The sequence below is a fragment of the Dipteris shenzhenensis genome, chromosome 4 (assembly GCF_047967505.1).
Source record: "Dipteris shenzhenensis isolate YYH24624 ecotype China chromosome 4, Dip_SZ_1.0, whole genome shotgun sequence".
Classification (NCBI taxonomy): domain Eukaryota; kingdom Viridiplantae; phylum Streptophyta; class Polypodiopsida; order Gleicheniales; family Dipteridaceae; genus Dipteris; species Dipteris shenzhenensis.
In genome coordinates, this window is record NC_141599.1 from 22,058,913 (window position 1) to 22,072,760 (window position 13,848).

Sequence of the window (13,848 nt, forward strand, 5' to 3'; positions counted from 1 at the left end):
CTCAGATCTGACCCTGCTCTAGCCTCAGTCCCTTTGGCCATCAGTTCAGCCTGATCTGAAGGTGACCACGCAGCACAACAGTCGGAGTTTTGGACCAGCAAACGGAGAGAGGTTTGGACACTGTTTCCTCAGCTTTCTCAGCTCTCTTTTACAGTTTACACAGCTCACTCTCAGCTCTATATTTCAGTTCATCTCTCAGTTCTCTCATAGGATCTATCACTCCTAGTTTTCACTCTCACTCACGCAGTAACCCTGCATTCCGGTAGACAGCACAAGCCTCTTCCTTGCCTTGCAGAAGCGTCCTACATCATCACTGTGGACAACATCAAGGTCTCGGTATTGGTCGGCGTTGCCTCTCACGTCCTTGGGTCTGCTATACGTGTGCACAGTGAGCTCTTCAGAAGCGCGTTCCGTGCTCTCTCGAAGAGTGTTCTTTGTATTTCTCAGTTCTCCAAGTATAAAGCAAATTCTCCCCTAATTGGGGGAGGGGGCCCTCAGTGGGTACAAGGACCCAATTGGTTGTCGACTCTACTCTCTCTCTACCCTCATCTCCTTTCTCTCTCTCTATGGTAAACAACGCTCATTCCTCGCTAAAGGTTTAAAGAACCGTTGCATGTTACAGAGACAAGGGAAGAAGGGAGTTTGCAAGAGATATCAAACAAAACTAAGAGTACAAGAGAAAACAACCTGTGCTTACTAAGCTATCAAATCGCAACCCAGACAACAAGAAAAGAAAAAAAGAAGAAAAAGAAATGTGAGAGAAAGAAAGAAAACACATCTAAAGAAGGTCAAAAAAGCCTATAAAACCAAGAAGAACTGAAATCAAACTAAGAGTACACCCCCCATGGGGAAAATAGAGGTGTCTATCACATCCCCCAATGAGCTACTGCAAAAAAAAGAAGAACAAAACTCCGTTGTCGTTAGTGATCCCACCATGTCATGTCATGTGTTCCGTATCTATGAGAGAGAGAGAGAGAGAGAGAGAGAGAGAGAGAGAGAGAGAGAGAGAGAACAAACGAAACACCAAAACTAAGACAAGGGAGCAAAATATAAACTTATGCAAATACAAGAAAATAAATGAAACACAAATGCAGAAATAAAGAAAACATTTTTGAATTTATTTTTAAAATAATGATAATAAATAAATAAGGGGATTGAGAATTTACAAAACAAACTATACTCAGATCCATATGACCTCCAAAAATAGTAGAAACCTAAGAGCTATACCAAAGATGAGTTTTGAAGCTTCCCACTTTTGATTCTAATTCTAAGCTCAAGAATCCTTAACATGCCAAAGCTCAAATTCAAAAGATAAAACGACTATAACGTAGAATAGAGTGAGGTTTCTTCATTACTTTTCTCATATTCTAGGCCTTCTTTTTCATGAAAATTAGTATTATTATAGCCCTTTTGGAGAAGTGAGATGATAAAATTACTAAAAGATATAAAAGCACTCATACTTGTGTAAAGATGAGAGAACCTATAGAATTGGGAAGTAATCACACCATATTTAGCCATATCAAAGATAGTTCAGTTGATGTGAGGCACTATGATAGCATACTCATCGATGTCAACTTTTGAACCTAAAAGACGATTGAGTAATACTAAGATCTAAGAAACTACAATAGCTCCCACGAGCTTGTATAGGTAAGTTCACGAAAAGAAAATGATAAATTCCTCCATTAAAAGAATTTGGATCTTTGTACATAAAATCTTTAAAGTTTGGAACATCTCATACAAATTTCTATGAACCTCCTAACCTAAAAGAGATCAATTGTTGCATATTCATAAAATCTTTAAAGTTTGGAACATCTCAGACAAATTTCTATGAACCTCTTAATCTAAAAGAGATCAATTGTTGCATAAACTCATCTTCGTACGTAAACATATAAGAAAACAGCACTATTAGTGCCTGTGGGAATACCGATGCTTTGTTGGAATAAAAAGTCCCCTAGAGTTACAAACAAATTATCTAGAATAAATCTACGACTGTTGTGCACCTCTTCATTGTCAAATCAAGGCCTCGAGTTTTTTATTACAACAAACAAGAATCAGAATGCTCAACTCGTAAAACTTTGCAACTATTTCTTTGAATCCTATGATTGAAGACTAATGAAACACGCTTTCCTATTTGTGAAATTTTAAACAATCACCGAAAACGGTGTAAACCAAAGAAAAAATGGCATTCAAACACACACACACACACACACTTTTTTTTTGTGAAATCCATGTATTTTTATATTACAAAAGACTGTCCCCGAAATGGAGAACAGCAAATATAAGACAACTAAGCCCACCAGATCCTAGACACTCATCACGACTAGATTACCAGTGTATTCTCAATATCTTCAATGTTTCCGGCATTGCATCATTAAACCTTAGACACTTCAATTGTTTCATTTATGTCATTAATCCTTAGCACTTCAATTGTTTCATCATTACACCTTAGACACTTCAATTGTTTCCGGGCGACTTCGCCATCTCCAACAAAGGGAGCAGGATGCGCTGTAGCAGGTTTACTCGAGGCAAATGAAGGGGTTGTATTAGTAACCTCTAGTTCCCCTACATGAGGTGTACTCCATAATGTATGAAAATTTGGTCGCATAGGCCTTTTTGGTCTTTCGCAGATGATAGTAAACCTCTCTCTCTCTCTCTCTCTCTCTCTCTCTCTCTCTCTCTCTCTCTCTCTCTCTCTCTCTCTCTCTCTCTCTCTCCCAATTGGACCTCCTCCAGCTCCATACATCTACGGCTTGGGGGGGAGAGGAGTTCCCCACCAAGGTCCAGTTCTAACATGACCACTTCCTGAGGGTCTCAAAGCACGGTCTTGTCATTAGACTTCAGTATCTCGAGGAGAGGAGAGTCTCACATGCACTGAGGGTTCGCCCTCGGTCAGCTGCGAGTCATATCACATAAGTTGCGGATTGAGGCAAGGAGAGCTGCAGGCATACCCAGAGAGCATAGGACTTGCACACTATGCCAAATGGAGGAGATCGAGACAGAGGAGCACTTTCTATGTGTCTGCCCAGTCTATAATGAGATACGAGGACGATACCGCTGCCTCTTTTAGGAGAGGCACGGCTTTGGTCCACTTATACGGTTGATCCATTTTCACAATCGGGTCTGGTTGGGCTCTACGTAATTGAGATGCGTCGACGGAGAGAGACATTGATGCGACAGATCAAAGAGTAGCAGAGACTAATGCCACAGGTCACCGATATCGACAGGTCACAGACTTTTATGCATCTGAGTTAGCTGCCGGTGAGGCTGAGGGAGAGAAGCTTAAGGAGATGAGAGCATCATGGATTAGCAGTAGGAGAGTCCACCACGATGCTGCCAGACAAGCGAGGCACACTCCACGTGCGACACAAATAGAGACCAAAGCATGCACGGTCGAGGTTCGGTCTAACTCAGCTCTTCTTAGAGGCGACCACCAAAGGCAAGGCATCACCCTTGACGTAGCCCACCGGATCCAAAGATTGAGGAGACCACGCCACGAGACAGCTCGACAGACACAGATACAAGAGCTCCTCACATCTCATCAGAGAGCCACTAGGTTACCTGGATATACGGAACCTGAGCATGTACTAGGAGTGCTAGCTCTAAGCACCTGACACCCCTCTATTATTTGGCTTCCGCTACTCTAGCATTTCGACACTTGATTCATTAGTTGTAGCACTTTAGCTTTTAGCTTAGTGAACCCTCTGCTTCAGCCCTCAATGGCTTGTATGAGTTACCTTTTGGCGTGTACTGTCTCATAGGCCCACGAGGCCTCTCATAAACGTTAATCTCTCTCTCTCTCTCTCTCTCTCTCTCTCTCTCTCTCTCTCTCCTTCAAGCTCATCAAGCTCCATCTATGAGAAGAGCTCCTCCATATTCATGCTCCCTTTGGTGACTTCAAGCTCATCAAGCTCCATCTATGAGAAGAGCTCCTCCATCTCTGCCCCTGGCACTCGACTGGTCCTCAAATCCCAATGTTAGGCAGCATCTTCACAACGTCTGGAACACTATGCTACACTCTTCAGTGTCTCTCATAAACACTGTCACACTTGTGTCTGCAAACTCTCTCTAGCTGAGAAATGGAGTCTTCACTAAGAAAAGCTTGTCTCTCACTACATTGGATGATGTTGGGTCTGATTGATCCTCCTTAGCATGATCAGCCTTTTTATTCTTGTCTTCTTTACCAAATATCCACGCTTGTCACAATAGATATCCTCCCAGTCAAAAGAGTCCCCACATCCTTCTTTTTCTACAGCTTCCCTTTTCCATTCTTGCTTTTGACCATGAAAGCCTTTTCGTTGCCATCATCACTTTCGTCGTGCAGCTTCATATGGGCTTCACTTTCCATATATCTAGACGAATCTAGGAACATGACCAAACTTATCCTCTAAAATCACAACACATAGTGCAGTTTCAATCTCATGATAGTCACTCGTAAGGTTGAAAACCATAAATTCGATCACGCATAGCAGGGACTAGCTACTATGACATCCCCACTAACGTCATCAGTGCCCAACAGTGGGTGTAGACCATAGTATAAACATATGCTCTCACACATACAAATCCACACACCCACACATACTTGAGCATCCATTAATGCAAAGGTCTTTGTACTAAGTTTCTGTCAGCACGCTAGAGGTCAAGGGCAAACTCAGCCATGAAAAAGGCTAGCACTAAAGGAGAATATACCTTTGTAAGACTAGAATAAGTCCAATCATACAAATTTAGATTTTTTGTTATTCTAAAGACCAAAAATCTACACAGAAAATAAAAGGGAAAATGAAAGAGAAAAAAAAAGAGGTAAACAAAAGCTTTTATGAAAAACAAAAGGAAGACATACTTAGCAAGCAAAGCAACACTTATGTTGTCATCAGTGCCCAAGCATAAGCAGCTATACTGGGTTTCTAAAGCACTAAAGGAGAAGGCTAATCAAAAAGTAAGTCCAAAATCTCCTCATTCAAGCTACGACTGCTTGTGAAGACTATACATAGGATACTTGGTTCCGTGCTTCCCAAACTCACCGAAATTTAGGAGTGAATTGGATCCCATGGCAGATGACTTCACTTTGCACTCATTGCAAGCCTCTTCTCTAGGTCACTGCAAACCTTTTCAATTGAATCTGCATTTCTTTCTTACAGGGAAGACCTTGATCTGTAGTCATCTTCTTGAAGCAGATTCTTGAGCATGTGTCTTGGCTTTCCCACCAAGGATGTTCACCTTGGCTTTGACACCATGTTGGAAAACACACCTAAACTTGTCTAGAATATAGCAAAGCTAATGCCACATGTAGATAAATGAATGTCCTTGCAGCCCGCACTTGAGAAAACAAGACATCTAAATGCAGGAGATATTTGCCAAAGTACAACAATCACATAACTCACTTTAGACTATGCATTTAGAAGAGGAGCTAGATAGAGAACACTTTTAGAACTGGACAGAGAAAGAGTACACAAATCCACAACCTACTCATCACCAAAACTCACAAGAAGTGCCCCTCATGGGGGAAAAACACCCTTAGTCCCAACATCCTTAGGGTAATCAACCTACTTAACTTGCACTCCTTAAATGGACCCTTGAATTGGCCTTAGTAACACAGTAATATATCGATTTCAAAGCGAAAATGAGAAACATACAAGGGAAGGCACAATCGGTAAATCTTCGTAGGAGCAAATAAGGAAGCAAAGACTTCCCCTTCTCTCCCAATGAAGAGAATAACAACAAATAAGGATGGCTTTCCAAAATTCCAAAGCTCAAAGCTTGCAAGCCAAATAGGAAACATAACAGCTGCAAATGAAGAGGGCGGAATGAAAAGCTAGTTTTTTTTTTTTCCAAAGAAAATGAATAGTTAAGCTACAAATCTACAACATAGGTTTCAAAAGCCTCTTATCCAAAATGTTCAACTAAACCAAATAGATTTCAAATAAAATTATTTACCCATTTTTAATACACTTTCCAAATTGGAAGCTCGATCACTAAATCGCATTAACATTAAGGCCATAAGCCATGTTTCACCTTCTTAGAGAGCTAATCACAAGCACTATATCTACTATCTAGGTTATAAAGGTCTAGCACACACCAAGACGTTTCTCCATCCATCTATCATGATCCTTATTCTCTTAAATTAACATGTAGCCTCACACATCCTTAAATGCATAGATCTTACCATTCAAATATCAATTATAAGATAGAAGGGTAAATATGGTATTTAAGAGCAGGGTTTTTTTCAAAAATGTGATTGACAGAGCATTTACGGAGGATTTAAAGCCCATTGGCAAGCGGTTACAGTGTGTATATATATATATATAAATTGCCTCTCATCTTACAAAAATTATGAATCAGTTCATTCTATACTATTTGTGATAAAAGAAAGTGAGACAAGCCATTTGGCACATAATTATATACCAATCAAAAGTAAGCACATGTAAAAGACAGCAAATGTTCATACATGAAAGTAACATCAAAAGAAGTATGTGGACTTGTGCTTGTCCATATCGATATATCAACCACACTTCAACAAAGCATAAAAGTGTGCCAATACCATGAAGGGGAGAGCAACGTTGCAGCAACGGCCCAGAGGGCAAAAGGCGAGCAGACTCATGCAATGTTGCCATTAGATAATGGAGTCTTTTAACATCATCCAGCATAGGAGGCGATTTTTTACCGCATACATTATCAATTTCTGCATGAATCTGAGAAAAAGATGGTGTTATTAACTCGAAACCTCATAACACGCCCCCCTGAACAAATCTCTCTCTCTCTCTCTCTCTCTCTCTCCAAAACACAAGCCTACCATGGTGATCCAAATGACTTTTAAGAGGTAAGGAACAGGGAAGGCAAAGCATTGAACATCAATATAACTAGCACAACTAGCCAATCTGTCACGCGCAAGAAATAGCCAATTGGACACTCGTAACAAACTTTCTAAAATACAATTTGAAATTAAGGAGAGGAAAATTTAAGAGGCTTGGTGAGTGGTAACGAAATGACATTAGAGAAGAGGCAATAACTATTAAGTTCAAGGATAAAAATGCACGCTAGAACAATTTGACAAAGAGAACACTTCTACCACCTACATAAATGAGGAACTCACACGTGCAAGTGAAACAAAAAAAGAATGCATCACAAAGATATGAAAGCTAGAGTGTGCAAGGGAAGTTAGCAATGTACAGAGATGTAAGTTTTCATCTAAGAAAAAAAGTGCCCCTCTCAATTCTGAGAAATAAGCCCCCTCTCAACAAATAGAGGTAAGCAGCTTGGGAGACCATGAAGACTCTATCAATGGCAAGCTGGAATGGTAATGTGATGTTATGGTCCTCCCCAGGCAACCTTGCCAAAAGCTTCCAAGGGAAGGACATCATTTACACACTGAGACACCAGAGCCTCAAAAGAAGCCTCCCAGCTACACATGGGAATCTAAATATTATTGAGAGAAGAGCCACACTTCAAAATCAGTACTTTTCTAGTCACAATTATAGCTATAAATCACAGCTGTAGGTAAAGGCAAGCATGAATGGATGAATAGCCTGGCACTTGCCCAACCTCCCAACAACACTAATCCTTTGCCACTATAATATATCAAGTGAATGTTCATTCAAGGGACCCCTAAATGTGGCATACGGCGCTAGCCAGGGGGGACCTTCAGCACCTATACTATATGAGGGCTCCTAATGCAACATCCCATCCTCTCACCATGTATAGTGGAGAGCAAGATAGCAAGTTAGAAGAGGAACCCCAGTGCTAAAGAACATTCCCAACCACGGCACCAAGAGTCCTCATCTACAAGGCTCATCCCTCTCTCCAATCCTCAGGGATGTCTGCCTCAGTCTCTCTACCTGCCCTCAAGTCCCTCTCATCTGCACTAAAACACTCTCCCCTAGATGCCAAGTCATCTACAATCCTGGATATAATTATAGTAGCCTTAGGCCAAAGACTCTGGACAAACTCATCCAATTTCTATGTTTCTCTAATCTCAGGCGTTAGACCGCTCTCAAATACAGTGAAACTTATATTATGCATATGTGTGACAATGCATCAGCAACTTTATTATCCTCCCCTCTTAGGTACCAAATTCCTACATGAGTTCTATCCACCTAGCTTGGTGGGCACTCAAATCAGGCTGCTTATAAGAACATTTCAAACTATTATGATTGATATCCACCTGAAAGCTCAACAAATATAAGTAATGTCTCCATGCTTTCAAAGCATGAATAATCGCATACAACTCTTATTCATGAGTTAGCCAATATTGCTGAGAGGGAGAAAGCTTCTTGCTTTCAAAGACAACAGTAATTCCCTCTTGCAATAACCACTACTATTGCATAACCGCTTGGATCAATTTCTTGGAAAAACAATTTATGAGGATCGACAATTTTCAATACTAGCCCTTGAGTCATTGCTCTCTTTATTGTGCCAAAACTCTCTTATTGATTCTTTTCCAAAGTGTAACGTACTTTATCTAGGTCAACTCAATTAATGGTGAGACAATATCAAAATATGCTCGAATACACTTCGTGTAAAACTGAACAAATCCCAAGGACTGCAACGTTGTGACATTCTTAGGCATCACTCACACTAAAATAGCAACCACCTTCTTCGGATCCTTTCCTACTGCATCAAGACTTATAATGAACGGTAGATATTATGACTTAACCATACACAATACAGTCTTCTTCTTGTTGACAAAGAGACTAGCTTGTCTCAAAGTAATGAATCCTTTTCTTAAGTGCATTTTACATGAAAAATCCAAACATGGTCACTCACTGATCTTCCAAATGAAAAGAAGCCTATTGTTTGCACTTGGGCATACAGAGTTAAAGTTCATCAAGATGGAAAAAATACAAAGTAAGCTTAATTGCCAAAGATTAGGAATACGAAACACATTATAAAGAAACCAATACCCTAATTGCAAAGATGATAACAAAGCTGTTATTGCTTTAGCTTCTCACTTTGATTGGCCTTCCATCAAATGGATGTGAAAAATGCTTCTTGAACGGTTATCAGATGAAAAATTCAAATGACACAAGCAGAAGGATATCTTATCAAAGGCCAAGAGAACAAAAGTTTGCAGATTACTCAAATCCATAAAGATATACCTTCACGGTAAAAAAGTTTATAGTACAAAGGAAGGAAAGGAATTTGTAAGTGCCTTTAGACAAAATTATGAGTAAATGAGAAAAATAATAAACTTAGTATGCAAAGCTACACTTGTGTTCTCATCAATACCCAAGCATAAGCTGCCATTGGGTTTTGAAAGATTCCAGAATCTCCTGGGTATAGAATTGAAACATATGGAATGGTAGGATACCTTATCACTTTCTCCACATGTGTTTTAAATTGTCAGATTTTGATCCATCACTCCACACGGAGAGACAACACAGGACATAGTGCTTCTTGTACTCTATATTGATGACTTAACCATCAGACATTCCAATGGCAAACTCATCACTTAGGTGAACAAAGTACTCAATCCTGAGTTTGATAAAGATATGAGAGATGTCCACTATTTTCTCACTATAGAAATCTGGAGAAATGAAAATAGCATCCTCAAAGAGTCTTCAAACAATTTCGGATGCACAATTGCGAAACTTACCAACTCTCATGGAATCCAACAATAATTATCAACTTAAGACAAATCTCCTGATACAAATCCTCAACTGTAATACAGCCCATTGGTAGCTTGATCTACTTGACAATCACCCAACCACACATTTCTTAATTGGGGTTTCAGCCAATTCATGCAAAATCCCAAAAGATTCATCTTTTGGTTATACTCAAATATCTCAATGGCACATGGAATCTGAAATATGTCGAACTGTCCAAACCAATCTGAAATTAATGGATATACAAGTGCTGATTGGGCTGGTGTGTGGACAAGATGAACACAAGGACTTTCCTTCAGTCTGATTTTGTAGAGGCCTGTCAAACAAATGAACTCGCACCTAGATCTAATAACATGTGCACCACAGAAAGAGGATATAATGTAGTTGCACGACTGCAAAAGCCTAAGAAAGCCTTTGAGTTCACATGGGGTGTGGTCTGGTGATAACGTCCACAAATGCTCATCATCTATGAGCTAAACAAAAAGAAGCTGTACCAAAGATCTCATGAAATAGCAAGCTTTGACGAAGTTGATATTGTCCAAATTTGAATCACACGGCAGGAAATTTGTGTTTCTTAGACAAGCCAAGAAATTGAAAGACACACAAAAGTATGAATGTCATACAACGAACTCAGTTGAAGCAGAAACAAATGGAGTTACAGAAAGTCAGCAAGCCAAGAAAGCATCACAATGGGCCACCTATGGTCAAAGCAATCATTAAGACTTCAAAGACTATAAAACTAAATCTGTCTTATCTAAAGACACATAGTCTAAAACTGGTGAGTTTCAGTCTGGCTGTGCTGTGACCCTATGTGAACGGTAAATGGTAGGAGTTGTTAGATCCTGAGAGTGGTGTGCTAGGACCTATAGTTCCCCATAAAAGTATGTTGATCTCGCAATGTATTTCTGGTTTGGTGTCATAGGTCCTTTTTTGCATTCTGCCTTAGTGAGCCCTTTGCTTCAGCCCTTTTTGGCTTGTATGAGTTACCTTCTGGCTCTGCATTTGTCTCATAGGCCCGTGAGGCCTCCCACAGATGTTAATACCTCCCTCCCTCTCTCTCTCTCTCTCTCTCTCTCTCTCTCTCTCTCTCTCTCTCAGATAAAAACACTACCTTGGCTTGTACAAAGGGGTATTGTGCAAGTCGCATAAGAACTCCACCCAGAATAGACGCCGTGGTCAATGAACCATGAAACATCATGCTGATCAGACTTCCCCTGACTTCCTCAATTGAGTTGGAGTTTGATGGCCTCAACCAATCACAAGATCTAGCCAGCCCAGAAATGACCCTATCTGACAGATCCAACCCTGTCCCTTTGTATCCTGAGGCCATTTCTGAAATGTACGTGTCGCAACAAGATGCTGTCTGAGTGTGTCTTGGTACAACTGACTTATCTTGATCTTGCCTGCACTTTGCAATGATATCTTCAGTTAACTGCTTCAGCTTAAAGCAATTCTTTCTATACGTTCTGAATCTCTGATTCCAAAATGGCATAATGGAAAAGTTTGACCAAAAGCATGCTTCATTTGCAATAAGCAATAGCAGCTTCTTGAATTCATCCACAGCAGACCATGAAAGAAAGCTTTCTCCAAACAAGGCCGTGCCAAGTACACTAAATGCTAAATGCTGGGAGACTGATTTACAGTCAACTTCAGCACCAAAAACATCAATGCTGGCACTCAATTTAAGTTGATCAATCACTTTCTGGCAGATGGCCTCAACTCTGCCCATTGCCTTCCCATTAAACTCCTCGTTGAAGAGCAACCTTCTCTTGTTGGCCTGGAAGCCGTCCCCAAACAAAAAGGTTTATTTAGGCAGTGCGCTATACTCCCACAAGCACGTTCAACAAACGAAATATGATCTCCTTTCAAGAAAGCGAAAAATGCTGAGCATTAAGAAGAAGTTGAACAAGAGACTGAGCATAATAAGAACTGCTACTGATAAAAATTTGTCAAACCTCGGTAAAAGAAGCTGAAAAGACCGTACTCCTTCCATAAGCTAAATGTAAGGCCTTTCCAATGCTAGGCAGTCTATCCTTGGCCTGCAGAAGCACTTCCTCAGCTAAGCTTAAATCTTTGATTGAAACAAGCAACTGAGTAGGTCCCAACCATAACCGAACCACGGGTCCATATTCCTTATGCAGCTTGCTCAGTAAAGCTGGAAAAAAGAGACCGAAGCATGTGTCGATATAGTTAAGATCCACTTTTCCAAAAGCCAAGAGTCAACGCTTTGAGCATTCGGACAAATTTATTTTAGAAAAAAAATCTAAAAGGAAATTGTAATATGAGAGAGAGTGATATGATCGGCCCACTGCTTTGAGGGATAATATGAGTGATATGATCGGCCCACTGAGATGAGTTTGTTTACGTCCATCTTATCCCTCAAAGCATACTCTTCACGAAGATCGGAAAACTTAGAGAGCAAAGTAACATACCATTGAACCCATCACGACCCCCCGCTTTGGCAATGGACGAGGAATGACCAGAGAGAGCAGAGGATGGAGGCCCAGGTATGCGGCTACCGAGTATCCACAACCAAAATAATTTCGCAACCCTCTTCAGAAGCACTCCTGTAGTGACAATAAAGAGAGCCCACAAAATAGTATTGATCTCATGTATAGCGTATTGATGCAGGAAGGGAGGGCAACGAGCGTCAGAATCTTGAACGGAGACAGCTGCAATGCTGAAATTTGGAGCGAGCACTGTAGAATCGGGGGGGGCGGAACCCATCGCAGACAGTGACTTCAACATCAATTACATAGATGGTGTAAACGACGCCTCCTTGTTCCAATTCCAAGCGAACATGCAATTTCCTAATTACATGACCGCGATTGAGGCAACTCTCTGCCCTTGATCAAGTATGCAACAACGAAACTTCTTCGAGCTGGCACAACTTGAGACGCAAATGTCTAGTGCAGGCCGAAAGCAAGAATGCCGGAAATGCCACTGGAGAAAGTATCCGAAGAAGCGTTTTCCGCTTAAAAAACAAGACTAAATTGCCGTGAAAACGGGAGAGAGAGAGAGGATGGCACCACAATTGCAGGAAGGATGTTCTGTCCGGTGAAAAAAAACGAGGCGAACCTGCTGAAACCCGGACAGGACCCGAACCTGAAGAGGAAAGGGGGCAAAATGAGGTCGAGAAGGGGGGAGGAAAGGGAGGAAGAGGCGAGAAGGGGTGTGGAAGCTAAAGGGGGGATCAAATCGAGGGGAAATGCAAAGGGATGGAAGCTACTGTGCTCGAAATTGGAGCTCCGGCCGCCATAGCCGAGCTTGCGAAGAAGAAGATGATGAAAAATAAGAAGAAACGAAGCAATTGAAGAAGACGATGACCGCCACCAGCGGCTATTGCCCGTCTCCCCCCCCACGTGGCGCCCTTCCCTCACCCTATCCCCTTTCGACACGTGGTCCTCCCACAACCCTTAACATGGGGGTTTGACAAGGAAGCGGGCTTTCCATGTTTCAAATATAAACTCGAGTTGGGCTAGTGGTTTGAGTGTTGGGCTGCCATCCCTCAAGTCATGGGTTCAAGTCTTGGAGGCTGGCGCATGGAGTCCTAGCTTGTGGTTGGGTGCATGTGTGTGGTGTGTGTGAATGCCACAGCTATGGACCCATTGCCCACTGGTCCAGGGCGAGGTGCCCCTCGATAGGACCAGGGGTGCGTGAGTGTCGTGTGGGTGTGTTCAAAAAAATATTATATATATACTCGAGTTGACTTTTATGTATCTCCAAGTTGGCCGCATGCCACTATAGTATGCATCCTATCAAAGCTCCAAAGATGGCATTGCCACATAAACACTGAGTCTGCAGAGGGGCAACACAATGGCGCGTTGGAGAGATTTTTACCTGCCTTGTCGGCTGTTGAGTAGCCTCTATGTGGTCAAAGTTGGAGATTGGAGCCACTCTCCTACCTTTGTTTTGCTACAACAGTCCTACAAAATCAGGAAATTAAATACGCCAGAGCAACCACTCCTTGCAACATTGGATTTCGAAACAAAGCGTATGGATGTTATAGCTGGCAACCTCGCATTGTCTTGTGCAAACACTACAACTTTTGCACAAGGCTAAAGATTATATAGCAAGCATGTTTGGTATTACTATTTCCAACCGAGTACTATGGGTCTAAGGTTAGGTTCGATGCTCACATGGCCTATTCTAGATTGCCCACATTGTACCACATGCAGTCCCGACCCACTAGTGCAACATACATGATGTGATGAAGGTAAACAATCAATACCTAGTGATAAGGAGACTCTTG

The 13,848-nt window shown here is 41.4% G+C and overlaps 1 protein-coding gene across 1 annotated transcript in view; it reads right to left on the bottom strand.

Annotated features, from left to right (window-relative positions):
• The window catches only part of LOC147902596 (cytochrome P450 714A2-like), a 41,162-nt gene that overhangs the window by 19,058 nt on the left and 8,256 nt on the right, over positions 1-13,848 (bottom strand). The window contains exons 3-7 of the mRNA XM_087373896.1: positions 12,626-12,821; positions 12,029-12,163; positions 11,552-11,751; positions 10,708-11,373; positions 6,536-6,686 (exon numbers count right to left, since the gene is read on the bottom strand). Of these exons, the coding sequence (XP_087230022.1) occupies positions 6,536-6,686; positions 10,708-11,373; positions 11,552-11,751; positions 12,029-12,163; positions 12,626-12,821 (1,348 nt within the window). The remainder of the gene's footprint in view (positions 1-6,535; positions 6,687-10,707; positions 11,374-11,551; positions 11,752-12,028; positions 12,164-12,625; positions 12,822-13,848) is intronic.